Here is a 27,594-nt window from a genome sequence, read left to right on the forward strand (position 1 = left end):
GGCATGAGGGACTCCTCGTTAAGTTACTGGGCATGGGAGTCCCAGATGGAATGATACGCCTCATTTCTAACTACCTCCGAGGCCGTACATTCAAAACCCGTGTAGGCACTAGTTTCTCCACCCCCGTGAAATTCACGCAGGAGTCCCACAGGGTTCCATTATCGGGCCCATACTTTTCAATATATTCATTAATGACCTCCCGTTTCGCTATATCCACTGCAGAAGTAGTCATCTGTATATCTATGCAGACGACACTGCCCTCTTGGCGATGGGCAAAACCTATAGATTAGCGTCCCGTAGATTACTGTCGATCTTAGATCACCTCCAGCCGTGGTTCCACGACTGGAGAATCAAGGTCAATGTAGAGAAATGTCAGGCCATACTCTTTTCACTAAGAGCGAGGCTCGAAGACATACCACCACCACCCACACTTTTCGGACGAGAAATGCCGTGGATGAACCAAATTAAATATTTAGGGATCATTATGGACTCTCATCTCAACTTCCGAGATCACATCAAATCCCTTCTTCGTAAGGCCAACGGGCTGATAGTTAGACACTATCCCATTCTGGCGGCCTTAACTCCTGACAACCTGAGGGTAGGACTTACCATGTATAAGGCCCTCATTCGCTCTGTCATTACCTATGCCGCACCCGCATGGGGGTTTGCGGCAGTGTCCCATCTCCGTAAACTCCAAGTTGTCCAAAACCAGGTGATTCGACTCATTACCCATCTCCCCCGAGTCGCCTCGAGAAGAAAGTTCCATGATGAACTAGAGTTGCCAACCATAGACGAGTTCATTGCTCGACTGGCTAGGAACCTGTATGCGGAAGCTCGTGCTAACCCCAACCCGCTCATATCTGGCCTCGGCCAGTATGATCCTAGGTTACGGCGTAGACACCAGACAGGTCCATTAGCTATACTATTGAGACAGGAGGACAGGGAGGCTGGCGTTACTCCCAGGTTTTGGTAGCCACGACTCAACTCCATGAGACTCCTTGGATAGTGCAACCGCTGTAAAATGACCTTGTCTTAACTGGGCTAAACAAAATCCCTCCATAACATTATCTACTTTTGTTGATCGATGGAAATCTAATAGAGCCAATTGGCTAGTATATATCCATCGATTCATAGAGTCATTCAACCTAAGAGCCAACTGGCTAGTCTCTGATATTGAGACAACTCATCCTGCCTAAGGTTTTTCCGTGGTTTTCCTAAGGCGCTAAGACAAATGTCGGGATGAGCCCTAAAAGAAATGGGCCACGGACCTGCACTCATATCCCCATGAATCTCCCTAATTAACAATTACATCTCTCCCCCCTCTTCGCAATTGAGCCATCATATAGCCAAATGGCTGGTCTCGAATTTGAGACAAATCAACAAGGCTCATGACCTCCTACATAATAGCCAAATTCGCTAGTCTCTTATATGAGACAACTCATCCTGCCTAAGGTATTCCGTGGTTTTCCTCAGGCGTAAGACAAATGTCGGGATGAGCCCTATAAGAAATGGGCCACGGACCTATATGCCCTTCCCCATATATATTCCACCTTTATTATAAATTATGTATGCCCTAGTTCAGATAATATTAATAGTCTATTAAACATACGAGGTCACTCAATAAGTCGCAAATTGAAAGGACAGGGACCTCTCAAATTGCAGCTTAGATTTCACGGCGCTTCTTCCGACGGCCTTCACCTGCTTTGTCATCGAACAACAGATGACGGCGTCTTGCCATCCTAACGGCAAACACCAGCCAACTCCTCCTCGCCCCGTTCCGTGATCAATTGATCAATCTCAGCCCCCCTCGCGTATGTGGTACCTAAGAGGTTACGTCCAATTTCGGCTTCCCCTTCAAAATTTTCTAGAGCTCCTTCAGGGGAGCAGCGTAACCCGGAGTGAGACTAGTGGCCAACAGGCTTGGAGCTCACATATTTAGTTTTGTACAGCCCCCAACCCCTTGCAAGGACGCGTTTTGCGTACCTTTTAAATTTTCCTCCCAATTCTCCTTCGATTTTTCGATTTTTTTTTCGATTTTTTTTTCGAGCGCAGACTGTAATCGGCACACGCAGTAGAACCAGCCGCACCAGCAATAGACACCACTGAAGATGTTCACCGCAGCAGTGAACGAAACGTTTGGTCTCACAACCAATAGACCACGGCCTCATAGCCCGGAAAACTTTTCTACTATTGACGCCGGCCGTGAAAGCCTACACTCCAATATAAATCCTAAGTGTTTCCAATGTCACTGAACAATTTCAAAATATTAATTTAAAAACTAAAAAAGGGTCGTAAATGCTGTATCTAGTGACTATTCACATTTATGTCTACAAAATGAATCTTGGAAAAACGTATATGATACTGGTACTACTGATATTAAGAGTAAATATATTGTATTTTTCACTTTAATTTCAGAATCACTTTAGTGGATGTTCTCCACTCAATGTTGTGAAAAAATTCAAAAGTTAAAACATGTAGTTAACGCAGGGACTTAAAAATCTCATGTATTAAAAAGAAGAATCTCTATGTAATGAGTTGCAATGTAATGATCCTCATGTTCTTAAATACTACAAGAAGTACGGTGTAATTTATCAAAAATTATGAAAGAGGGAAATAGAATACATTCGAATAGAAAAGTACAACATTCAGATAATGCAATTAAAGCTATTCGGAATATTATTGAAGTTAAACTTGTAGATATTCTAAGAAAGAAAATATTTTTTCATTAAAACCAGTGATTATAAACTAGAGGATCCCAAACTATTGCAAATTCTTTTAATGTCTTATAGTATGTAGTACAGAAATATTATTGACAACTTAAACATTCAAGATTTTGCAAAAGATATTGCAATTGGTTATTTAAAAGATGCATTTAATAATTAATATTAATATATGTAATTAGTCAATAACTGCAACAGTGCTTATACATTCAATCATAACATGAATAAAATTGAATGAACATTAAATTAAACACTATTGCAAACACGTAGATAAAATAGTTAAAATCAACTGAAGGGGTGAGAATAAAATAATCCAAAGCCACACTTTTAACAAAAATTGTTTTGTGCGAGTGCATTTCTTACACATATGGGAAAGCTTCTAATAAAATATTGTAATAACTACTCAACAAATGACATAGCCTAAGGACTCTAAACCTTTGTAAAAATTTGTCTGTGTGGCTTAGGAATATTTTTTAATTTCATTTTAATTGTTAGTTTTTAATATATATGCATTTACATTGTATGTGTGTGTATGTATAAATGCATTCATTAGATTAACGTTTACAATATTATAACTTGTAATTTTGTATTGTCTGTGATCATTAACACTTAAAACTTGTAAAACTCTATTTCAAAGTTATTTAAACAAAAAAAAAATCGTTGTGTAGACTAGGAATCGAACTCGCACTTTTCTACACGAGACGCAGAAGTCTTAGAGTCTGAGCTATGGAAACGACACGAAAACTTTCATTTCTGTGCGGAGTGTCGATCTAGTCATGAAGGTCCATTGTCGATTTAACTACACAATTTATGTATATATTTATCTTTTATTTACGTACTATTATCATATTTTTGCAGTTTTTGAAGTGAATTTTGGAACGATGCTAGTAAGAAACCAAATAGCCTGAATTTAAGTACCGGTAACTCAATATTCGTTATCTTGTGTATCAGTGCTCTGGTCTCTGATCATGCGCAGTGTCTTACATCTGAGACTTAGGAATATTCAATCGTCTCATCCTTTTCTAGGGAAACTGTACATAGACCCTTATTCCAGGGAGTATTCAATTGTCATTAGAGGAATTTCAAATGAAAAATTCGAGTCCTGAATACGGACCGCCTGCGTGACAGACCGAAGGACAATGTAAGTAAGTTTAAAGTGAAAATGCATTGAAGGATTGAAGACAGATCTTACTAAAGACAAACAGAACACTTCTTAATTTACCATTAGGTACTCTCGCCGATAAACCAAGAAACTACGTTTGGCATAGCTTAAGTCTGATGTTACAAAATGTTTACTAACCTGAGGGAGTTTCTTCGGTATCGAAACATGCAATCCGCCAACTTCAACTACAGCCGGTACGTTTGGAACAGGTTGGTTAGTTGCAAAGTGTCTGTTCACAAGTAGCAGACTTGTGTTTCTTGCAAGTTCCTGCAGAGGCGGTAAAGATTCACCAAAGTACTTCCTTGCAATCTCTTGGGAAGGAATATCGATCCAATAATGGTACGCGTATTGTATTACTTTTAGATAAATAGTGTTCACCACTCTCTCAAGGAAATTCATATTGTCAGAATACCGCGAAAAAAGATTAGGAATGTAAGACGGATTGTATGGATTTGCAAATCTATCAAATCCCCAAGGGAGAATTGGCGTGGTACAAACTGAAATGTAAGGAACCTTAAACTTGTGTGCAAAACCCAAGAAACAGTCTGTGTTGAAGAGTTCAGTCACAATTAGATCAAACTTCACATCAGAGTTGATGAGTTTTAGGACTTCAGGATGCGACAAGGTTTTCTCACAACCTGTAACTCCCAGTTCAGCCAGAATCTTTATAATGGTGTAGGTGTAGCCCGTTGCTAATTCATCCAGAGGTATTGCGCTCACAAAGCTGGGCATGGAGCCTACGAGGCTGATGTCTGTGTAATTCGGCACTGGAGTCTTGTGTGGGAAATGGCTTATCACGACAACTTCATGGCCTCTAGCTGCCAAGCCCTTCATCAGTAGATCGGACATAACGAAGTGGCTTCTGGCAACATGCGGGAATATACCCAGGATTCTTGCGCCCGAAGTTTCACTCGTAAGGAAGCATAGCAACAGAATTCCGGCCAAATATCGCCCCATTTAGACAACTGAAAAGAAAAAATCAGTCGTTAAAATAGTAATAGCAAAGTTTTTCGCCATAACCGTAGCTTAGTTCTTTAGTAGAATTCGAAATTGTGTAAATCTTGCGTGATTTTTTGTCAAAAAATTGTAGCTCCCGTATTCTCCGAAGACTTCTGTTTTGCTTACTTATTTACAAGTAACTTTTAGAGAACCCGGAAATTCATTGCCGCTATACTGAGCAAGATTAATCCACTCCGTAGTATGATATCCCACCTCCCTCCATTTTAATATTAGCCTCCCAAAAGGTCTTTTTCCCCCTCAGATTTTCCAACTAACAGACTACATATGCATTTATGGATTCAATCATACGTGCTACATGCTCTGCCCACCTCAAACGTCTGGATTTAATTTTCATAATTATGTTAGGTGAAGAATTCAATCCATAAAGTTCTGCGTGTGTAACTTCATCCCTCTTAGCCTCAAATATTTTCCTAACTCCTTATTCTCAATCACCCTTAACCTCTGTTCCTCCCTCAAAGTGAATGTCCAAGTTTCACAACCATACAAAACAACCGATAACATAACTGTTTTATGAATTCTTTGTATTTTCCTTATTATTTTAAAATCGTCCTTATTTTATTACTGCATTAACATCATGTTACTATCTCTAAATTAAAAATGAAACTTTAATGAACTACAATTTGGACCTGACTACTACAAGAACCAATGGGTTGGGCTTTTGGGAAGATCCTTAAAATCTGGAGTAAACCGCAGCTTAGCATCAGCTCTAATAGCCTTTTTTCAAAAGTTGCGATGATTATGATTACGATTATGGTGCTCTTATAGTCTACTTTCTCTGTAAGAACAACTGAGCCTCTTGGACCATTGCGAGGGTTCCAGTTCTATACCTAATTTTCAGAATACTGTATGTTAATACTTCGATGAGATATGAAGAGTCCACTACAAGAATGATGGACGTCATTTGGAATACATTTTGCACGAGAAGCATTGAAAGTTTGAAATGCTTAGCGCTCAAAGCTTAACTGTGATTTTCCGATCATTACTGGACAATGACTATCAGTGTTAATGCCATACAACTCTCTATGCACATTCTTTATGTCTTAAGCTATGCATTGATAGTCTTGGTTCATTTTCGACAAGAAAGTGACATCCATCATTCTTGCAGTGGACGCTTCATATGTTGAAAAATGGCACTACTGTGACACAGGTACAGCATTGTGTACAAGTATACTTTCCAACAAAATTTTTAAACTGATGTTCCTCAGCTTTATTGAAAGGAATGTTGGCATGCACCATCATGTCATACAGATCTCTGCTAAATTCGTCCGCTGACACTGAATTACTAGTTGAAGGTAATTCGTCAGACCCACTTCTTTATATCAATTTGAAATGGTTTATATATTATATATTTTTAATTACAGTCCTGCTATAAATTTCGTCTTTTAGGGCAGATTATGTCAGCTTTACATAAATTACACACAATTATGTCGCCACTTACACAGACATACCGTCTTTCGAATTCCTCTACGCACTCCTGTACTTTCGCACTTGTTTTATGCAGCTTTATTTCAACTAGTAGTGCATAACATCATAAACATTGCTAAACTGAAGCATACTGTACTTGTTTAGGAGTAAGGAACCGCTTTTAGAGTGACCCTGTATTGCGCGTTACTTGTGATGTCTACTGAAGGACACGTGATGTAATATATATCCCATGCTCACTTCTACTAATTTTAATATTGTTGGACTAAGATAACGGTCTATACTTATGACTAGACAGCGGAAAAAAAGTCATTCGGATGTGCAGATAACTACAACGCGATTAGTTTGTCTCGTCAGAGGGTTATTGTTTACGTAAGCACAGTAAGCATACTAGAGGCGTGTGCGGGTAAGAACTGTTTTCGAATCGATGATTCAGAAGGTGTCTGATATTTTGTGTACTTTTCTATAAATCCTTTAAAGTGAGGAGTGTCCAGCGTTTTGAATGAAATATTGCAATTTATCACCATTCGACACAAATCCTGGCAAAAGTCGTGTTTCATATTTGAGGCGGAGTTTGAACTTGAACCCTTATTTTCTTCTAACATAAAACAACATTTTTCATTTGGTTCTGTGTATTACATTGATGTTCTGTCGATTGTTTTGCTATCGTTTTAATGCACGCATACATAACCCACATTTAATTGTTTCACCAGATCTCTACTAAAAATGTCGACACCATATTCTTATATTAAAGAATAAACCCTATGTTTTTTAACATCTGTCTTTGACATTATGATCACTTCACCGAACATAAATGAATATGTTTACGTATCTCAATGTTCTCTGTTCACGTACGGACGAGGACTGACTGAGAACGCAGAGTGGCAGTTATTTTCGGTGTTCGCGTGATGCTCTCTGCAGAGGTACTGTGTTGTAGCTACTTACTTGGGATGCATGCACATCTCATGCCATAGTCTATGCGTACATTACTTGTAAACCGTAAACATGACTTCTATTTGACTTTTTTTCCGCTTTCTACTTATGTCACATGAAAAGAATAAAATGTAAAACCTTATGAACTATACACAATGGACTTACGACACTCGTCGGTTTACAAGTAAAACACATTAAGTTAAAAAGTAATATTTCTGGGAAAAAAAAGCGTATATACTGTAATGTTCATAATGTATGTTTATAAATTTGGAATTGGGAAATGAAATACACTTAAAGAGAAACAACTTACTAAAAATAATATTCTGAGGATTCTCAGTTATAATATTTTTTACTTAACGTGTTTTGCTTATAAATCGATGCACTAAGAGAGTATACTTACAGTTTAACATGCAGGAAATGTAAATCAGGGCTGAAACTTATCCCCTAACTCCAATTTTACCAAACGACAATGCATAGCCTATGCCCCTTTATCTTGGATTAGTGTAACTTTGTAAAATATTTCTTGGAGTCTGAAAATAGAATTTGTGACCATATTATAGGGTTATATTACGAAATTTGCTTCTTTTTCGTTCCTCTATTATCCCTTGCACTGTAAAACTCGTACAATTACGGTAACATAAAATGCTATATGATCATTCATATGTATCGTTAATGTCCTTTTACTGTAGAAATATTTATGTATAATTTAACGATACCTTCAACTGCAGACATTTATCGTCAGTGAGATATGAGAATAGAAGTAAAATAATGAACACTAATGGGCTGGAAGATAATAACCATAATCTATTTTAGAGTGTTGTCTAAGTATTTCATTACCAAACAGAAAACCAACAAGGATAAACGTACTGGATAATGAAAACTGGACTAACGTACTAAACAACTTTATTCAATTACACGCAAGACAACCGTTAACAAATTATATGTATAGATTCCATATTGTCCACCAACACTAAAGAAACTATTTTAAGCAGATTTAACATAGATAGCCTACGAAATCTTAGATTTCTAGCATTAACTAACTTTTAAATAGAATTTCTTTTATCAATTTACTACTTTGTCACAAAATGCTCTTTTTCCAAATAATAATAATAATAATAATAATAATAATAATAATAATAATAATAATAATAATAATAATAAAGTAAAAGGCTAATTTAATTCGTAATCTAAAAAAATTATTATTTATAACAATATTTTCATATTACAACATTTCAATATATATTATGGAAGATATTTATTATTTTAAAAAGTATACTATTTTTAAACAAAGTATATGATTATGTCTCGTGACCAGAATATTGTACGAAATGGAAATATAAAAGTTGGGGATTTATCCTTCGAAGTGGTGGAAAAATTCCACAGTAACAAATATAAATGACACTCGGAAGGAAATTAAACGCAGAATCAGTGTGGGAAATACCTGTTATTATTCGGTTGAGAAGCTTTTATCATCTAGCCTGCTGTAAAAACATTCTGAAAGTTGGAATTTATGAAACAGTTATACTATCGGTTGTTCTGTATAATTGTGAAACTTCGACTCTCACTTCGAGAGAGCAACAGAGATTCAGGGTGTTTGAGAATAAGGTGCTTAGGAAAATATTTGGGTATAAGAGGGATGAAGTTACAGGAAAATGGAGAAAGTTACACAACGCACAACTGCACGCATAGTATTCTTCACCTGACATAATTAGGAAGATTAAATCCAGACGTCTGGGATGGGCAGGGCATGTAGCACGTATGGGCGAATCTATATGATGATAGAAACTGGATTAATCTTGCACAGGATAGGCAACGATGGCGGGCTTATGTGAGGGCGGCAATGAACCTCCGGGTTCCTTAAAAGCCATTTGTAGTAAGTAATAATATTTTTAAATAGACTTCGTATAGAATAAAAATAACGTTTACTCAGTGTTAAGGAAACGACCATTTACATATCACAAGACATGATAGAGGAGATCAAAACTTGTAAATCAGAACTGCAACTCCCGCACAAACTGCCAGTTTTACCAAAAGTCAAATCGGGCACATCGTATTACTGCAGTTTAATTTATTAATAGAATTTCCGGGATAAGTATCAGTTATAGATGCTGAAACTGATCAGGAAGAGGAAAAGGAATTGGTTGGGTCACTGGGCTGAGTAGACACTGCCTACTGAAAGATGCACTGGAAGGAATGGTGAACGGGAGAAGAGTTCGGGGTAGAAGAAGATATCAGATGATAGGCGATATTAAGATATATATGGATCATATGAGGAAACAAAGAGGAAGGCGGAAAATAGGAAAGATTGAAGAAAGCTGGGTTTGCAGTGAAAGACCTGCCCTTGGGCAGATCACTAAATGAAACGAATGAATAAATATATCAGTTATGATAACCGGCTTTTTGGTCCAACAGGGGACACCATTCACAAATCTAGATTTCAACTTTTTTTTGGTCCGAGAGGGGACAACATCCAGAAATGTAGATTGATTACAACAGTTTCGGAAAAATTCACCATTAAAATGGGACACACTCACGGACAGGAGAACGCGAATTCGATTATGCGCACTGTTCAAAACATACAGAGGTGAGCCTGACTGGAGGGAAATAAAAAATAGGTTCCAGCCGCCAAATTCCTCTTCAAGGAACGACCACTCATATAAATTGAGGAAAAAGAAGACAGAGGACGGACACTGGAAAGTTTTCTTTTCTCAATCGTACTATCAGGGACTGGAATGCTTTACCTGCAGACTTATTAAAGGCTTTACCAACAACCAAAAATGTATTTAAAAATAGGCTTAAGGACTTTACTAATAGACGGTAATTATACACAGTACACAACAACCAAAAATGTATTTAAAAATAGGCTTAAGGACTTTACTAATAGACGGTAATTATACACAGTATTTAAAGGGTTGTAATTGATATTTTTGTTATTGAAGTGTTGTATCAGTCAAGTGTGCTGTGTAAGTGAAACGTGTTCCTATCAGTGAAGCTTTATAGTTTATAGTGGCAGTGCGAAGTATTTGAACAGTGAAATGTTTTTGAAGTGTTAGTGAAATCAGGATAGAATCAGTGAAATGTGTCGTAGTTCCAGTGCAGTGAGTGAGTTGACAGCGAAATGAGTGTAGTGTTGAAAGGTACTTGTGCATGTATGAAAATATCATTATACTTGTGGGTTTTAGTTCGAACTTAGGTTTAAGATACAAATTAGATTTACTTTAAATGTTATTTTAAGTGATTGTGCTTCATTTAATTTAGGATGTTCCCTGTTATTGTTATTGTTATTATTATTATTATTATTATTATTATTATTATTATTATTATTACTGGCTTTAAGGAACCCGGAGGTTCATTGCCGCCCTCACATAAGTCCGCCATTGGTCCCGATCATGAGCAAGATTAATCCAGTCTCTACCATCATATCCCACCTCCCTCAAATCTATTTTAATATTATCTTCCCATCTACGTCTCGGTCTCCCTAAAGGTCTTTTTCCCTCCGGCCTCCCAACTAGCACTCTATATGCATTTCTGGATTCGCCCATACGTGCTACATGTCCTGCCCATCTCAAACGTCTGGATTTTATGTTCCTAATTATGTGAGATTATTATTATTATTATTTTATTATTATTATTATTATTATTATTATTATTATCATTAATTATTGTTAGTATTAATTATTAGTATTATTATTAATTGAATCGGTTGGAGCTAAAAGGAATTAAGTCACTTTTGACAACCTTTCAGGAGAAGCAAAAATATTCCTCTAATAACACAAATATTATATTTTTATGTTATAGAAGACAAAAGAATATTTAAAAGTCTTAGTTCCTTCTTCCCCCGTTCGATGTGCATGAAATCAGTTGTTCAAATTGTTGCATAACCCAAAACTTCATATTGACTTAATTCCTTTTAGCTCCGACCGATTCAATTGTATTTTTTATTAATTGTGTTTATTATTGTCATTATTGAGTGTAATTAGTTACCACTGCCACCGGATATATAACCATTGCAGTGTGAATAAATACATACAACATATCTATCAACTACAAGTTAAATATTAATGTAACAAAGATAAAATTAATGGAACAAAATTACTTTCCGAGCGCAAAATCATGAATGTTTATTCTCCGGGAACAGCGCCTGTGAATAAAGAAGTGTTCCCGAAATAATGGACGCGTGGTTATCTTATTCTGTCCCCCAAAGAATCCCATACCATTTCTTATATCGCTTCCGTGATGTTAGGAGTAATAATTTTGAAGTTACATGAAGATAGCGGGTACCTGACTGCCCGAGCACTACCTGTACATTAAATATTAAAAGATCCGACTACATGACTTTCCGCGAACCAGACGCGAGGTAAATAGTCTGTTCATGTAACCACATTAACATTGACTCATTGTAGATCTTAAATGAGAATATAGTTCCAGTTTCATAGGTGGCATGGATGGAAATCGTGAACCCGACGCTGACAGGCGGGTCAATCTGCCTCAACCCTGTTAAGAGCAAGTTCCTATACCTAGACGTGCACCTGGTAAACTGCGGGACCCATAACCCTAAGCCCTTAAAACCTATAAGAGCATCGGATATTCGTACAACCCCCAGGATTTCGCCCCAGCATATGTTAGCTATTGTATATGATAGATAAAATGAGAGAACGTTGGAGAGAATTGGTGGAATGAAAGACAGAAACGGAGTACCCACAAATTTCATCACGAAGACGCAGCTATAGAAACCGGTATAGCAGAATTAAATAGTATGTGGATATAAAGGGAAAAATTGACCCGATGTCTCGTACAGTTCCTGGGTAGCTCAGTCGGTCGAGCATAGGCGCGCTTAACCAAAGGTCCCGGGTTGGATACCCGGCCCCGGAACAATTTTTCTCTTGAGATTATTCAAATCAGCTTCACAGGGAGCTATACCTGAAATCCATATTTGAATACTATACGTCACTGTTCGTTAACAGAAAACCACAATTGTAGTCAGACAGAGTTTGTGTGCATTTACGTTGAGTCTTTGACCCACTTGGGGTACGTTGATACAAAGGGAAAAATTGAGCCGGTCGGTGTCTGGTACAGTTCCTGGATAGCTCAGTCGGTAGAGCGTTGGCGCGCTTAGGTCGATACCCGGCCACGGAACAATTTTTCCCTTGAAATTGTTTAAATAGTTGGTGCTCTGCTATACAACGAAGAATAAGTTACACCCTCGCCAAAGAATAGCAGACAGGTTAAACTATCCTGTGAATTGTAGTTTTATTAAAGCATTTATGATTGTAAATGCAAATACCTACACTAAAAAAAACATTAGCATTGTGATGGAGTACAAAGTAGCAGAAAATCACTATATAAAATTTCGTTCTGGATGAGAATCGCAGTAATAAAAAAAAATACGTATGAAGATGTTCTGTATGCGACAGTCAACGAGCAGTAGCATGTATGAGCAATATTATTAACATTTTCCCACATGTTTCGACAATGTTCTCCACCTCACTGGCTTGGCTTTGCTTTGTATTTCGAGGAACGGAGCAGGTGAGGATCCCTACACTTAAGTTTGGCCGACCTCCTTATTATGGAGATGATTATTGAAGACCTCAGGACCACATTTCTGTAAGTATCGTTATTCACTGTTCGCCGTTTGGTGACATTATCGATTTCAGTTTTTCTGAACCGATGCATGCACACGAGAGACAATGAGTGGTTTCTATAGCTTTGAAGTAGACCTCGCATCTCGTATGCGTCTGTTCAGAAAAACCAAGGCTTTACATTTTACAACAACCAGGTCCAATGGAGTACGGGCGGAAAAACCTGAATTCCTATCTGCTCCATGGATCCCACAGCCAATGGGAACTGGATACGTCATTCTCATTTCTGGCGCCACACAGGAAGTGGACGCGACCTTGCCACATATATAGTATATTCCCTTTCGTTCTTCTTCTTCTTCTTCTTCTTCTTCTTCTTCTTCTTCTTGTACTGCAAGCATTGAGACCTTTGGCTTTTGATGTCGGAACAAGCCACAGGTCCTAATCGTTGCAGTACAAGAAGAAGAAGAAGAAGAAGAAGAACGCCAATGGCGTAGCTCGGTTGGTTAAGACGCTTGCCTACCGATCCGGAGTTGCGCTCGGGCGCGGGTTCGATTCCCGCTTGGGCTGATTACTTGGTTGGGTTTTTTCCGAGTTTTTCCCCCAACCGTAAGGCAAATGTCAGGTAATCTATGGCGAATCCTCGGTCTCATCTCGCCAAATATCATCTCGCTATCACCAATCCCATCGACGTTAAATAATTTCGTAGTTGATACAGCGTCGTTAAATAATCAAGTTAAAAAAAAAAGAAGAAGGAGAAGGAAAGCCAGGAACTATGTCTATGTGGCAACGTCGCACAGTGGTCCGGATCGCTAAAAAGCCGGACAAAAGTCATTTTTCAAACTTCATATTAAAAATACAAAATTACCTCAATGATAATCCTCAATAGTCATTCTAATGAGACCAAGTGTTTTTCGAAGAATACTTCAAAGGTTCTGTTCAATACTTACGAGCAAAAGTGACACAAATCTTTCGTGATTAATTCTGCGATTTTGTAACTGATTTTTTAACAATGTGTCTGCCTTAACAATGCAAAATAAAATTCTGAGAATATTTTTTATGAATGTATTACGGTCTTATGTATAGGGAAAAATTATAATTATCATTGTTTTTTTGTTTCTAAGTTCTAATAATAAATACAAATTTTAATGCTCGTGTTTTGCGAAAAAATAAAAAAATGTTTTAGAGTTTAAAAAAATGTTCACGAGTGTACACCGTGAAACTTACATATTGTATATTGGTAGACATTTATAAGTTCGTTACTGAAGGTTTTATCTGCGGAACCCTGCAGAACTGTGAATCGTGACCTTCAAATCATCCCCATGCGCGTGGTCCGTCAACACATGTTGCGAGATAAGCACGCAGTAAAATTTATGTTTGTATATTTAGATATTGAGGGATGATTTATTGGATGTAAACAGCACAGGCCTTGACTTTTCAGTGTCCAGAGGGTTTCTGTCGGTCTCAGTTCAGTGTATAATGTGTGAATACAGTGTATGAAATTTAATTTACGTGTGAGTCGCCGAGAAATTTACGACATAATTCAAGGAAAGAACAGTGGGACTCGTGTGCAACAAGAAGAATATGTTGTGGATTATATGAAGAACAAATTTGAATTACATTTGGACAACCGTGGCACAAATTCTCTACGAAGTGTAATAAGAAGGCGCTTTTTTCTTCCGTACTATCAGCTTTGGAAGAAATGTTATCGCAGCGAAAAAATGTTTGTTCCTAAATATTCAGACTGGTTACGACAAGAAATTGAATTACCACTTACAGGCATTCCTTCCGCTTCTTCCTCTTCAGAAACGTTTGGACGTCCTTCAAAAGAATTTCAAGAATTATGTGAGAGAAGTAAGAGGAGGAAAATAGAGGATTTGAGGAAGAAGGTGTGTGCTGAGGAGCTTTCATATGCCACAGTGATGAATTTGAGGGCTAGAAGTGACGACAATTCAGCAAAACTATTAAAAGAAATTACCACAACGACACCTACCAAAGGTAAAAAAATTCGTGAATCATGGCTGAAGAAAAGAAAACAAGCTACGAAACTGTCAGAAGAAGAAGAAGCGTTATCAGTGATAGTACGTACAAATTTATCGAAACATCAATACATGTCTATTATAAAAATGACAAACACAATCATGACTTGTATCCGAGCTATTATGCAGTTCTGAAAGCAAAAGACGCAACTTATCCGAACAATATAAGTGCTAGTCAGAGTGCATGTGAAGTAAAAGTTCAGGATTTATTGGACCACACGGACTTCTAGCAGAATTTTGACACTTATATCTGACAGCGAGCATCCTGGTTTCCCCCACTCGCTTCTGCTCTCTCCTCTGTAAAGACTAGAGGCTGGGCTGTCTTAGCTCTTTTCTGAAAACATTAATTTCTGTTAGGAATTGGACGTCTACGTAATATTGTGTAACTGTTTAAAATAACTTAAATAAAAGGACCTCGTTAAGTAATTAACTGTTATGTGAGTTCCCCCCTTTCTACAACCCTGCGACAAAACCAATTGGACGGACAGTAGATAGCATGTCTGAGTAATTTTATCTTTTCGGATTGGGCAGAAGTGAAGATTGAATTTACATTCTTCTATACTGTCCATCCATAAACCACAAAAAAAGTAAATTAAAATCATCAGTACCAGTTGCAGAAGACACAGTTCTGCAGTATATATTGACTACACCCCAACTCTGGCTACTAGCAACAGAAATCTACAATGAACGATCAAATATACACCTCATTTGTCATGAAAACAAAAACTGAAAAGACTACAGTGGACTTTATGTCGTCAGCAAACATCTGGATACATTAAGAAGATTGATTGATTGATTGATTGGTGTTTGAATTGCGACCTTCAAACAGTTCTGTATTTCAACTTGTCTGCATTTACAATAATGAAACTACTCAGTGCATCCAAGACACACTTCTCAGATGCAAATGCTCAACACCTTTGTAAGTATCAAAATGCGTACTTTATTTCTGCTTAGCCATAAACTCCATAACAAAATATATAAAAATGTAGATATTCTAATATGATTTAGCACAATAATATAATGGAATTTACAAGTGTGCAAGTTCATACAAGTTATATTACCAGTAGTATTAAATGGTACGTAACATTTTGGATACCCCTACAAAACTACGAAAATATTAACGGATTCTTTATGTTACTAAATATAAGAATGTACTCACCCACAAAAATACAATCCTTAATTGAATTTCGATTATAACTTATACAGATTATATATAATTTTAAACTTGTGGATTACGTAACTTATGTAACTTTTCAACCCTTATATTAGGGGTTGCTGATAAAATCGTGTACGTAAAATGACTATAATTATTGCATTTATCGAGTTTTGCAATAAAATAACAGCAGTGTGATAAAAATATCTAATTTGGCCCTTATTAATGAACGCATAACTATCTCACCCCTCAATAGGGGTAGTTATTCATTTCCAAATGACATTAAAATTTGCACACGTTAGATACATGTTATTAGTAATAAGTGTACCAAATTTCAAGTTAATATGGCCACTAGAAAAGAAGTTATTACTTTTGTCCGGGTTTTAAGCGATTCGGACCACTGTGCGTCGTGTCCACTTCATGTATGGCTCCAGAAAGGCGAGTGATGTATCCAGTATCCAGTTCCCATTGTCTGAGGGATCCATGGAGCGGATGGAAGTTCAAAAATATACAGTACGTTACGGAGATACCAAAACTTGCTTCTTTGGCTGCGGGAAGTTTAGTGATGCTTATTTCGATGAGATTTAACAAAGTACGAAAGCGGAATTTCTAGCTTCATTTACGTACAATATGTGTACAGGTATAGCATTTGATAATTATTTAACCCTAAATAAAAAAATGACCAAATGAAAACCGTTCTCTTCCGTCTCGCGTGATTCGCTGTCCTTGAAAAATTATGTCGTAGTGGCGTGTTAGTCGACTTGCGTTCAGCAGACGTGTCCTTCCATTTAGTGAGTTGTGATGTAAACGCGAGTTGTAAGCATCGATCATTGTAAGACGTAATGTTTCCTCCCTCAACTCCTTCCACAATCCTCTGGATGGCAAAGGAACGATGGTATCAGTGGCCCTTGTACCTTCGCAATGTCCGTATCGAAGTCGTGTTATTTCGTGTCGATTATGAACAATAGAAACCTCCTTTCGCAATGGGAGGAAAATTATAGTTTCCGATATGAAAGAAATATTAAATGCGTCATTTGCTGCAAGATTTATGTGGCTTTTCAAAATCAATGTAAAAAGCTATTATACTACGTATCACTCCCAATATTTTGATTTAAATGGTAAGCTCCACCTTTATTATTATATTATTATTATTATTATTATTATTATTATTATTATTATTTTCCTTCGAGTGTTCCATGGAATCTACGAAGCGTCAACATACAAGTGTTTTATGGAGATAGGATTTATATGTAGTAAGGGTTAAGAATGACGCTGAGTGTAGTTGAGTCGGTATGATGCCGGTTAAGAAGTTTTAAGCCTGGCTGACAAGACTCGAAATGCAAGAAAAGTCACAAGGACTAGACAATGCAGCTTTTAAACCCCCCGCTGTTTTGTAAGTGGTGGTTAAGAGGATTAAAGACTCTTATCGCTAACTAATGGAAGTACTGAATGACAAGAATGCCAAGTATAAGGAGTGGGGCAGGGGGCATGGCTTGCATGTTTACAAACTATATCGACTAAAAATATTAGCTTTTACTACATACGAATCCTAGCTCTAGTTATGATTATGAATATTGTGAAATCAAAATACAGGATACATATATTGCACAAGAACCTTTTGGCACAAATACGTGTGGCTGTATCAGATATGACGTCAGATATTCAAGTTGTTTTACTCGAGTCGATAATGAAGATTAGGGAGCAATAACTTAATGGTTATTATTAAAACGCACATACAAAGTCTTAGAAGTTTGAGTGCACAAATTTCATGTAATGACAGATAACTGTACGACGAACTAAAAATTATATAGGCCTATAAACTTTTGGCTATATTCAACGGTTAATGCGCAAATGCAATGTTTTTTAATCTAATCGTCGCGTCATCCGGCAACAGTGTACGTTCGCACTCTTGTTTACAGATGGTACCTACTACTGAGGCACTGCACTGAAGTCAAACACGAATAGGGATGCAGTGTCTGTTTAGAATCCAGCTGAATGATGGAACAATTGACATTGTAAACGCGACGGTGTTCTTGTACTTGTTTCAGAACAAAGTAACAAAATTACTGATGTAGCCTACTAAGATCGTGTGCGTTTCGTGTTAAATGCAATTACATCTCTATAAAATATGGCGGTACTTCACGAGTTTAAACATTACACTGATACAAGTTTACAGTAGATGTTGAAACTGTTCACCGTTGGTATATATGCAGAATTCACATCATTTTAACCAATTGTCGCTCACCACTGTCGTCAGAAGTTCATTCTGCCGAACATCTTCCGCTGCAGCAAATACACGTGTCCGAAGAAGTTGAAGACCATTGATTTCCTCACGATACACTATATCCTTGATATAGCCCCATAAATAAAAATCGATGAAGTCGGGTGATCTTGCCGGCCAGTTTATTGGTCCAAATCGACCTATCCACCGGTGACGAAACGTACGGTTCAAATGTCTACGAACTTGCACACTTATGTGAGGAGGCGCCCCGTCGTGTAAGAACCACATGTCACGTATTTTTTGAAGAGACACGTCATTCAAAAAATCAGGCAAGAAGTTTCGCAAAAAAACGTCTATACCGGGTTCCCGTCAACCGTGGAGGTAATATGAATGTTCCTATCAATATGTTTCCTATAATTCCAGCCCAGACATTAAGCGAGAATTTATGTTCAAAGTGGTGGTTTCACAATATGCGTATTTTCGTCAGCCCAAATATGATTGTTATGGATGTTAACAATTCCTTCACGCGTAAAACATGAAAAAAAAAAAACATGGAAAAATTCAAATATCTTGGAGCAACAGTAACAAATATAAATGACACTCGGGAGGAAATTAAACGCAGAATAAATATGGGAAATGCCTGTTATTATTCGGTTGAGAAGCTTTTGTCATCTAGTCTGCTGTCAAAAAATCTGAAAGTTAGAATTTATAAAACAGTTGTATTACCGGTTGTTCTGTATGGCTGTGGACTCTCACTTTGAGAGAGGAACAGAGATTGAGGGTTTTTGAGAATAAGGTTCTTAGGAAAATATTTGGGGCTAAAAGGGATGAAGTTACAGGAGAATGGAGAAAGTTACACAACGCAGAGCTGCACGCATTATATCCTTCACCTGACATAATTAGGAACATTAAATCCAGACGTTTGAGATGGGCAGGGCATGTAGCACGTATGGGCGAATCCAGAAATGCATATAGAGTGTTAGTTGGGAGGCCAGAGGGAAAAAAGACCTTTGGGGAGGCCGAAACGTAGATGGGAAGGTAATATTAAAATGGATTTGAGGGAGGTGGGGTATGATGATAGAGACTGGATTAATCTTGCTCAGGATAGGGACCAATGGCGGGCTTATGTGAGGGCGGCAATGAACCTCCGGGTTCCTTAAAAGCCAGTACGTAAGTAAGTAAGTAAGTAAAACATGACTAATCAGTAACTAATACCTGTGACGTAAACTGAGAATTAAGTTCGCACTGTTGCAATAACCGCTGATAAAAAGCAACTCTTGGTTGATAATCGTTTAAGTCAAAGTACTGGACACGGAAATAGTATGGACGACGTTACTGCTCCCGCAAGGTCCTATGAACTGTCCAATGTGACACTTTAACACCACGTGCAATACCTCCCCTGGCGGGTAGGCGGAAACTGCACACTTTGATCCGGAAACTGTACACCGCTTTTCAAGGGGCCACTAGTCCTACCCAGATACTGTACACTGATCCACGAGGGTTTTACTAATCTTACCAGGAAACTGCACAATTTACAAATTATGTTTCTTTTGCATTTGGCTGACTTTACATTGAAACTTCGGTTACTTTCTTCATTGCTTTTAAGTTTAATAGTACAGGGACATCATTTTATTTTTACTTCAATTTTTATTGTACTTGAGTTTTTTAATGTACTTCACTCCCACCCCTTCTACTAATGAAGTTCCAACTTACTCCATACAGAACCAAGGCCGCATGTAAACACTATTGAGTTAGTGAGTATAGTACGTTCCAGAAATATGTTCGCGTTTTCCAGTGACGAAAGACCTTTCAATATTGAATCATATTTTCGCACAGGTACTGTCCGTTTGCCTACGTCGCATCCCGATTTCCCCCACCTGCTTCTGCTCGCCCCTCTTTAAGAGCTGGGCTGCCTTAGCTCTTTTCTGAAAACATTAATTTCTGTTAGGAATTGGACGTTTACGTAATATTATACAACTGTTTAAAATAACTTAAATAAAAGGGCCTCGTTAAGTAATTAATTGTCACGCGATTTCTCCCCTTTCTACGATCCTGCGGCATAACCACATGGACGGACAGTAGATAGCATGTCTGAGTAATTTTATCTGTGCGGGTAGGGCAGAAGTGAAAATTGAATTTACACTACGTAAGGTACTTTTTTATAGAGTAGGTACAGAATTATTTCACATGAGTTACTAGTACGAAGGACGACACTGGTAATTGGAAATAGATGCAATAGTCTATAGTGCGATAATATGCACAAAATAACTGAAGCCTGTATCGAAATGAACGGCCACCATTTTCAAAAATGTGTTTAAATATCCATATTATGATTATTTTTCAATTTAACTTCATTCTCTATATTGTACGCTAATGTGCTGTAGACAGTATAATATACACTGCATAATGAATACATTCGCATGGATAACTCTGTTCGTGAGTAAAAACATGTATTCTTAATACAGTACTGTATTTTGATTAAACAAAACCTAATGAAAATTATCGAACTCAAAATTGAGATATTTCCTAGTTTACGTAAATGGATGAACTACTTTTCTACCCTCCTATACGTAGTAAAGTGATTTGTTTGTGTTTTACTCCAGTATCATCGAACTAAAGTCGTGGAAGGGGACAGCAAACGGTGTTTCCGGTTCTCTAAAGTTATAGCCAGGTTAATATTAGAAATGTTAGTAAAAATAAAATGATGTCCCTGTATAAGCCTCAGTTTGTATGTCCAAAAGTTGATTCACGAATTTATACAACGAAAGATTGCTGTAAAAACTGAAATTAAGATGCTTGTGAAATTATTCACAGCCATTTGTTGTGCGAAAGGATGCAGTCAGGGCTGTCCATACAGTAGGAGAGAAAATTGCATCTTCGGAGATGTACGTTTCTAGTAAATAATCCAATACCTATCGGTTTTACCTCAACCAGTTCCTTAGTGAAGAAATCCCCGACTTCTTGTTATTGAAAAGAACGAAATCTTCGCTTCGTTTAGTAATAAAGTTTAAATGACTCAGTCTGTCATGAACTTTGGGTTGCGATTTAGGTAAAATAGGTGGAAGTTACCTCCACGATTTGTATAAGTTATCTTATATTCGAGATATGTCACGCACTTTCAGGTTTTCTTAGGCAAGATTTGACAAACAGCATGAAATATTTTTGATGACTTACTGACTTACTATTAACAACATCGATGGCTTTTCTTTTCGTGGCTGCAATAATTATTTGGCGATTTAATATTCTAATGTCCACCACATGTTATGCTCACCGCTTTCTCTAATAACTTCCATATTGTTCAGCAAGCTATAAATTTTCGCATTGCATTTTCTAACACAATACTTCCACATTACTTCATAGTTTTTCAATTCCTTGGCTTTATAAAATTTACAGTCGTCATATACCAGTACTAAATTACTCCGTTCACTTTCAGATGTAAACAGACGCCCCATTTCGAACAAAATTAAAACAGTTTGGTAAATTAAAACTATCTATAGTATTGGCAAAGCAGGTAGAAAATATTTTGGTTTGCAATTTCCATATGGCCGTAATCCAGGTAGAAAATGTTGGTGTGCAGTTTCCGATGCCCGGTTTGCTTGCACTCGGGCCCTCTTCCACTATTCGCAGAATAGCTTCTTTTGCCTCCAAAACTTCATTCGATCGCTGTAGTCTCCGGTTTTCTAGCCGTGGAACTACATTTCCTATATCTCGTACCCTCTGAGCCACTACGGTAAAAGATCTCGGGTTTGGAACATTTCTGTTAGGAAATTTAGTCCTATACAGACATGGTGCTTTTCACGAACTGCAATCAGCTTTCCCATAACAAAGTAACATATGAAGATACTCTCGATTACAATCTGTAATAATTATTACCGTCTCGTACTTGCATTACTCTTGTTCACGTTCCTCACATTACTGCTGAAGTTTGTTTTAGTAGGTTATTTTATGATGCTTTATCAACATCTCAGGTTATTTAGCGCCTAAATGAGATGGTGATAATGCCGGTGAAATGAGTCCGGGGTCCAGCACCGAAAGCTACCCAGCATTTGCTCATATTAGGTTGAGGGAAAACCCAGAAAAAACCTCAACCAGGTAACTTCTCCCAACCGGGAAACCATCCTGGCGTTAAACTAATTCAGTGTAGCCTACATCGAATATTGGTTAAACTGATTCAGGGAGGAGAGGGTGGTACGTTTTCACGTACAGTACTAGTGGTTTAGTTACATGGAACTTACAGATAATAAAATATGAGCATTAATTGTGAATAAACGATTCATTTTATGAAAAAAAGGCCAAAGACATAAATTGTTCATATGTTTAATATCTATCGCGACATTCATAGTAAACCTTAAAATTTTAAAGAGATATGAAAACTCAGCAACGAAATTTTCTACACAATTTATTTTTTTATTGTTGAACTATGCGTTGTAGAAAAATATTTCATTAGAATTATTGGTTCTATTTCATACAATGAACCTCCTGTTAAAATTTGGACCACTCATACCGCCTGTATAAACCAAGTTCTTTACAGTGAATTATTGATTTGATATAGGAAATACGTAATTAATAGCTGATACAGTAACAATTCGTTATACAGTATTCCAGCTTAAGAAAAAAGCATTGGTCTTATGGGTCTTTTGTCGTACACTGTTGCCGCAAGAAGCCTCCGTTAGAAGAAAGAGTGAGGTACAATATCTCCATCTCACTCTCTTTCTAACACGTACAGCGTTCTAGCAAGTTTATCGCACAAGATAGGTATGTTCAGTCCGTTCAAATGATAAAAAGCTATTATTGCCATAATGCCTGAAAAAATATACAATACGGTACATTTTATATACATTATAACTATACTTCGGACATTTAGGCCATTAACAAACTTTTACACACCTCAACTAGGCTCCATAATGATCGAAAGTAGGCATTAAAATACAGTTTAGGCACCTAAAAAGTTACTGCAATTACAAATAATAGTACCAATAATAATAATAATAATAATAATAATAATAATAATAATAATAATAATACTAATAAAACTGTGTTAAACATCAATACAGTTATTTTATTAGGTTAAGAAGTGCTTATAATACAAATTTAGGATTATGTGCAGCACACGATTTCCGTTATTAAATTCACACTATAATTAAACAAGAACCTAAGTTACATACCTAATGCCTTTGTTGTTTTCCTGAGAGTTAAATTTTGTGTACTTTATATTAAGTGCAGGCAATATTGTACGTGTTTTAACAGTGTGAAATCTCAGCCTCATCTGTATCACCCCTACTTGTCTGTTAAATTTATCAGCGGGGATGTTTGGTAAGGAAGCGGAAGACTATTCCATCAATTTAACTGTTATCCCGTCATTCGTAAATTAAATATATGGTAATTTTAGAGGTGTAACATAATTTTAGCACATGAAATCGCTCTAGTTCTCAATGAAATTATGTTCTACGAATTAAAGGAAACTAATTAATTCCCAGTTTTCAAGAAAAATACTTATAAATAGTTAATGGAACAGCCCCCATATGTTCAATGCTATTTTCTTAACGTGGAATCCTCTATAATATATGAAATGTTTTATAAGAAGCATTATACATTAACTCACTGAAGAGAGTAACATGTATAATATTCATTTTCAAAAAAATGTTGTGTTGTATGGAAAGTAATAACCAGATAGTGTATGCGGGATGACTTAAGGAAAAGTGAAGTTGTTTCGTATCAGAGTATATGGCACGTGCCGCGTCGTCCGTCTTTTGTGTACAGCAGCGTACAGAACGAAGGAACCCCGGTCCGTTCAATACAATGTAATATTGCAATACAATGTGTGCAGTTGTGTTATCCTGCTCAAGTATTTAGTACGCGTTGAATAGTGCTGTGCTGATCACTTCATAATGTCGAAGGCAAAACGTTCAATTCGCTCAGAGATACGAAGTGCAATTAAGTATGGGAGTGATATTTCATGCATTAACGAAGACAATATCGTGTGTAATGTACGTAAAATTGAAATAAAAACCAAAACAACTCAGGCTATAGAGAAACATTGCAACAGTACATCGCACAGGAAATGCGTTGAAATGAAATCTGAGGAACCATCTACATCATCATCATCATCATCATCATTTAGTAGTGAGAGTCTAAACGAAACATTTTGCAAAGACATGTACATGATGCTCAGTGCAAATATTCCTCTAAAGAAATTGAGTGATCCCCATTTTAGACGCTTTCTTCAGAAAAACTGTTTAAGCGATAGACGAAGATGATTCAACTTCGACAACTTACGAGAATATATCGTCGTTTACTGCAACGCTAGTAATTGCATCAATGATGACTAGGTATGTGCTACAGTACTTCATTTTTCTTTTCCTTCTGACTGTAAGGAGATACAGTAGCATGTTGACGTCGTCTGTTTACGTTTAAAACCTGTTGAGCCAATAGTCTGAATGAAAGAAATGTAACATATAGTAAATGTGCACCTACATTCAACGATAAGTCATCCCGCATCCACAGCCTAGTAATAGCTGTAGGGAAATATTTTAAGGAATAATTTTGTGTAAATATATACTATTATTTTATGTTGATAGTTCGATAAATAAAGTTATTGGTAACTGTTAAATGAAGTAATCCACCACTACCACACTTTGTGATCAGTATCAGCTACCTCTCCATCCACACTCCTCAAACCTAGATTCAAGCACTGCGGGCTGCATTCAGCAGTGATTTGGCGCTTTGGACACGCCTGACGTAGAGCAATCGAAAACAGTTTCCTTTTATATACAGCATGAATGTAGACGTCAGGTGCCTGTTAATATGGCTAGTGTTATTACAAGTCCGTCCAAAGGAGAAATGTTCGGAATATATGAGGAAAAGTTGTGGAGGCTCAAGGCCACCCAGCTTCAGACCCAATGTCACCGTGTGACTTTCGGATACTTGCAAAAAGTTGTTCAGCACAGGTTTCGCACATGACGAGTCACCGATACTGAAATTGTTCAATGAGCAAAGTACTTTTTTTCGCTGACGGTATCCGACGCCTCCCCGCATAATGGAATACCTCTGTGATTGCATATGGAGACTTATCCTAAGGAAATTTACTTCATGCATATATCCTTAAACATTTATCTTTCTATTCAGAGTATTCAGAAGGAATAGGAAATATTTTTAGGGGTTGATAATAATATGGTCTATTCTTAGTAAAAAAAATCAGACAAATATTTATCCAATTTTGAATGGATGTAGAGATGTATCTGTTTCAATGTTACGTATAATAATCGTTACAAATAATATGAAAGAAAGATGATGACTACGTATTATCGACTACAAACAAAGAAATGGAATGTGTCGCTGTTCTGAGATCCTCTGAGGACAACACTGCCCATAATGGGTAACTATCTTCTTCTTTTTCTAAAATCTGGTACAGTAATTCGGATTACAATAGGGGCCAGTCTTCTGTTTCGACCGCTGTAATTAGGTGCTTGCAGTTTCTATACTCAGTTTGTATAAGACGGTTGTGTGTTTAGTTTGATAAATAAAAAAAATCAGTTTTCTGTGGTCTGTGAAAAGTGTAAACTCCAGGTTAACTCGATGAAACGTTTGGATTTAAATATAATGATCGTGGAGAAGTGCTTGACAGAAAAAAAGTTTTTTCGTGTTTAGTGATGCAGGAAACATTGTTACGTACTAAACATAGAGCGGAGCATGTGAATTCATTCACATGTTTAAAATCATAGATGAAGCAGTATTGACTAGGTGAGTCTTCATACTTTTTCTTACTTAAGTTTCTGAAAAATTTCCGGAGAATTTGACACAATAAATTATAAGCCTCATAATAAATATGTTATTAAGTAATTAAAATTGTTTTGTAATATAACGATACAGTATAATATACAGATATACAACATTTAATACTTATGCTTATCACCGAACACAAGTTAAATTTAACAATTTTATTGTGTATTACAGTATATTAAAACATTTTTTCAACTCGATCAAATTCAAATAGTTAATCGATTAAATATTTTGATCGATCGACAGCACTAGTAGGCTATATATCAATAGAAAGACGAAATGTACTTTTCTGAAGATGGAACAGGCCAACAGGTCTAAGCTAGGCATGGGTATAAGGCATGGGTGGGCAACTCGTGCTCTCAAAGTGTCAACACAATCTCAGTGCAGGTAGAACGGACTCTGTACTAGCTGTACTGTCTGTGTGCGATTCTTTCAAGACACAAGTTCGATCGCGTCTGCAGTAAGTGGAGGCTCGTTTTAAGTGAAAAACAATATAATTCCCAGTTCATTTCCCTTTAGTTACGAGTAAAAAGAGAATTTTTTTATTAAGAAGAGAGGTAAAGCTTGTATTCTATTACACTTTCTTACGCATGACATTTTATGTTACAAATAAACATTGAAGGTTTTAGTAAAGAAATACTGTCTGCATCTGCTTTAGAAGAGATAAAGGTAAAATTAGATATCAACAAGGTGAGACTGATATCAAATATCATTAGCACGTTGTGCGTTCGAGTTACAGAATTGCACGACATATAATCGACTAGCTAAGAATATTTATGGATAAATTTGAAATGTGGCAGTATTATGTAGAACATAGACAACTTCACTTTCTTTGACTATAAACTATCTTGAAGCGTGATAAGAAAATCTTCTTATAAAATATAAGACCCTACTTCAAGATCTACAGCAGAATTCACTGCTAAGTTTGGATAAACAGTGACAATTGGCAAGGAATCGAAATTTTTCTGCAAATCTAAACTTTCAGGTAAAGCTTCCTGTAAAGCAGATTTGAATAATTTCAAGGGAAAAATTGTTCCGGGGCCGGGTATCGATCCCGGGACGTCTGGTTGAACGTACCAGCGCTCTCCCAACTGAGCTACCCGGGAACTCCACCCGACACCGTCTCAACTTTTCCCTTTATATCCACACAACTCGCGTGGGCTGACGAAACGCCAGAGACCCACATCGAGTGCACACAAGCTCTGTGTGACTTGAAATTGTGGTTTTCTGTTAACGTACACAGTGACGTATATATTATGCAAATCTAAACTTTCAGGTAAAGCTTCCTGTAAAGCAGATTTGAATAATTTCAAGGGAAAAATTGTTCCGGGGCCGGGTATCGATCCCGGGACGTCTGGTTGAACGTACCAGCGCTCTCCCAACTGAGCTACCCGGGAACTCCACCCGACACCGTCCCAACTTTTCCCTTTATATCCACACAACTCGCGTGGGCTGACGAAACGCCAGAGACCCACATCGAGTGCACACAAGCTCTGTGTGACTTGAAATTGTGGTTTTCTGTTAACGTACACAGTGACGTATATATTATGCAAATCTAAACTTTCAGGC

General features: G+C 37.1%; 1 protein-coding gene across 2 annotated transcripts in view; it reads right to left on the reverse strand.

Annotated features, from left to right (window-relative positions):
- The window catches only part of LOC138699970 (UDP-glycosyltransferase UGT5-like), a 72,055-nt gene that overhangs the window by 29,881 nt on the left and 14,580 nt on the right, over window positions 1-27,594 (reverse strand). Inside the window, exons 1-2 of one of the 2 annotated variants that reach the window (XM_069826216.1) lie at window positions 7,658-7,780; window positions 4,021-4,847 (exon numbers count right to left, since the gene is read on the reverse strand). In XM_069826216.1, coding sequence (XP_069682317.1) covers window positions 4,021-4,839 — 819 coding nt within the window. In that variant the 5' untranslated portion in view covers window positions 4,840-4,847; window positions 7,658-7,780. Of the gene's footprint in view, window positions 1-4,020; window positions 4,848-7,657; window positions 7,781-27,594 lie in introns of those variants that run through there. The other variant, XM_069826215.1, reaches the window with a different exon arrangement.

The sequence above is a fragment of the Periplaneta americana genome, chromosome 5 (genome assembly GCF_040183065.1).
Source record: "Periplaneta americana isolate PAMFEO1 chromosome 5, P.americana_PAMFEO1_priV1, whole genome shotgun sequence".
Lineage (NCBI taxonomy): Eukaryota > Metazoa > Arthropoda > Insecta > Blattodea > Blattidae > Periplaneta > Periplaneta americana.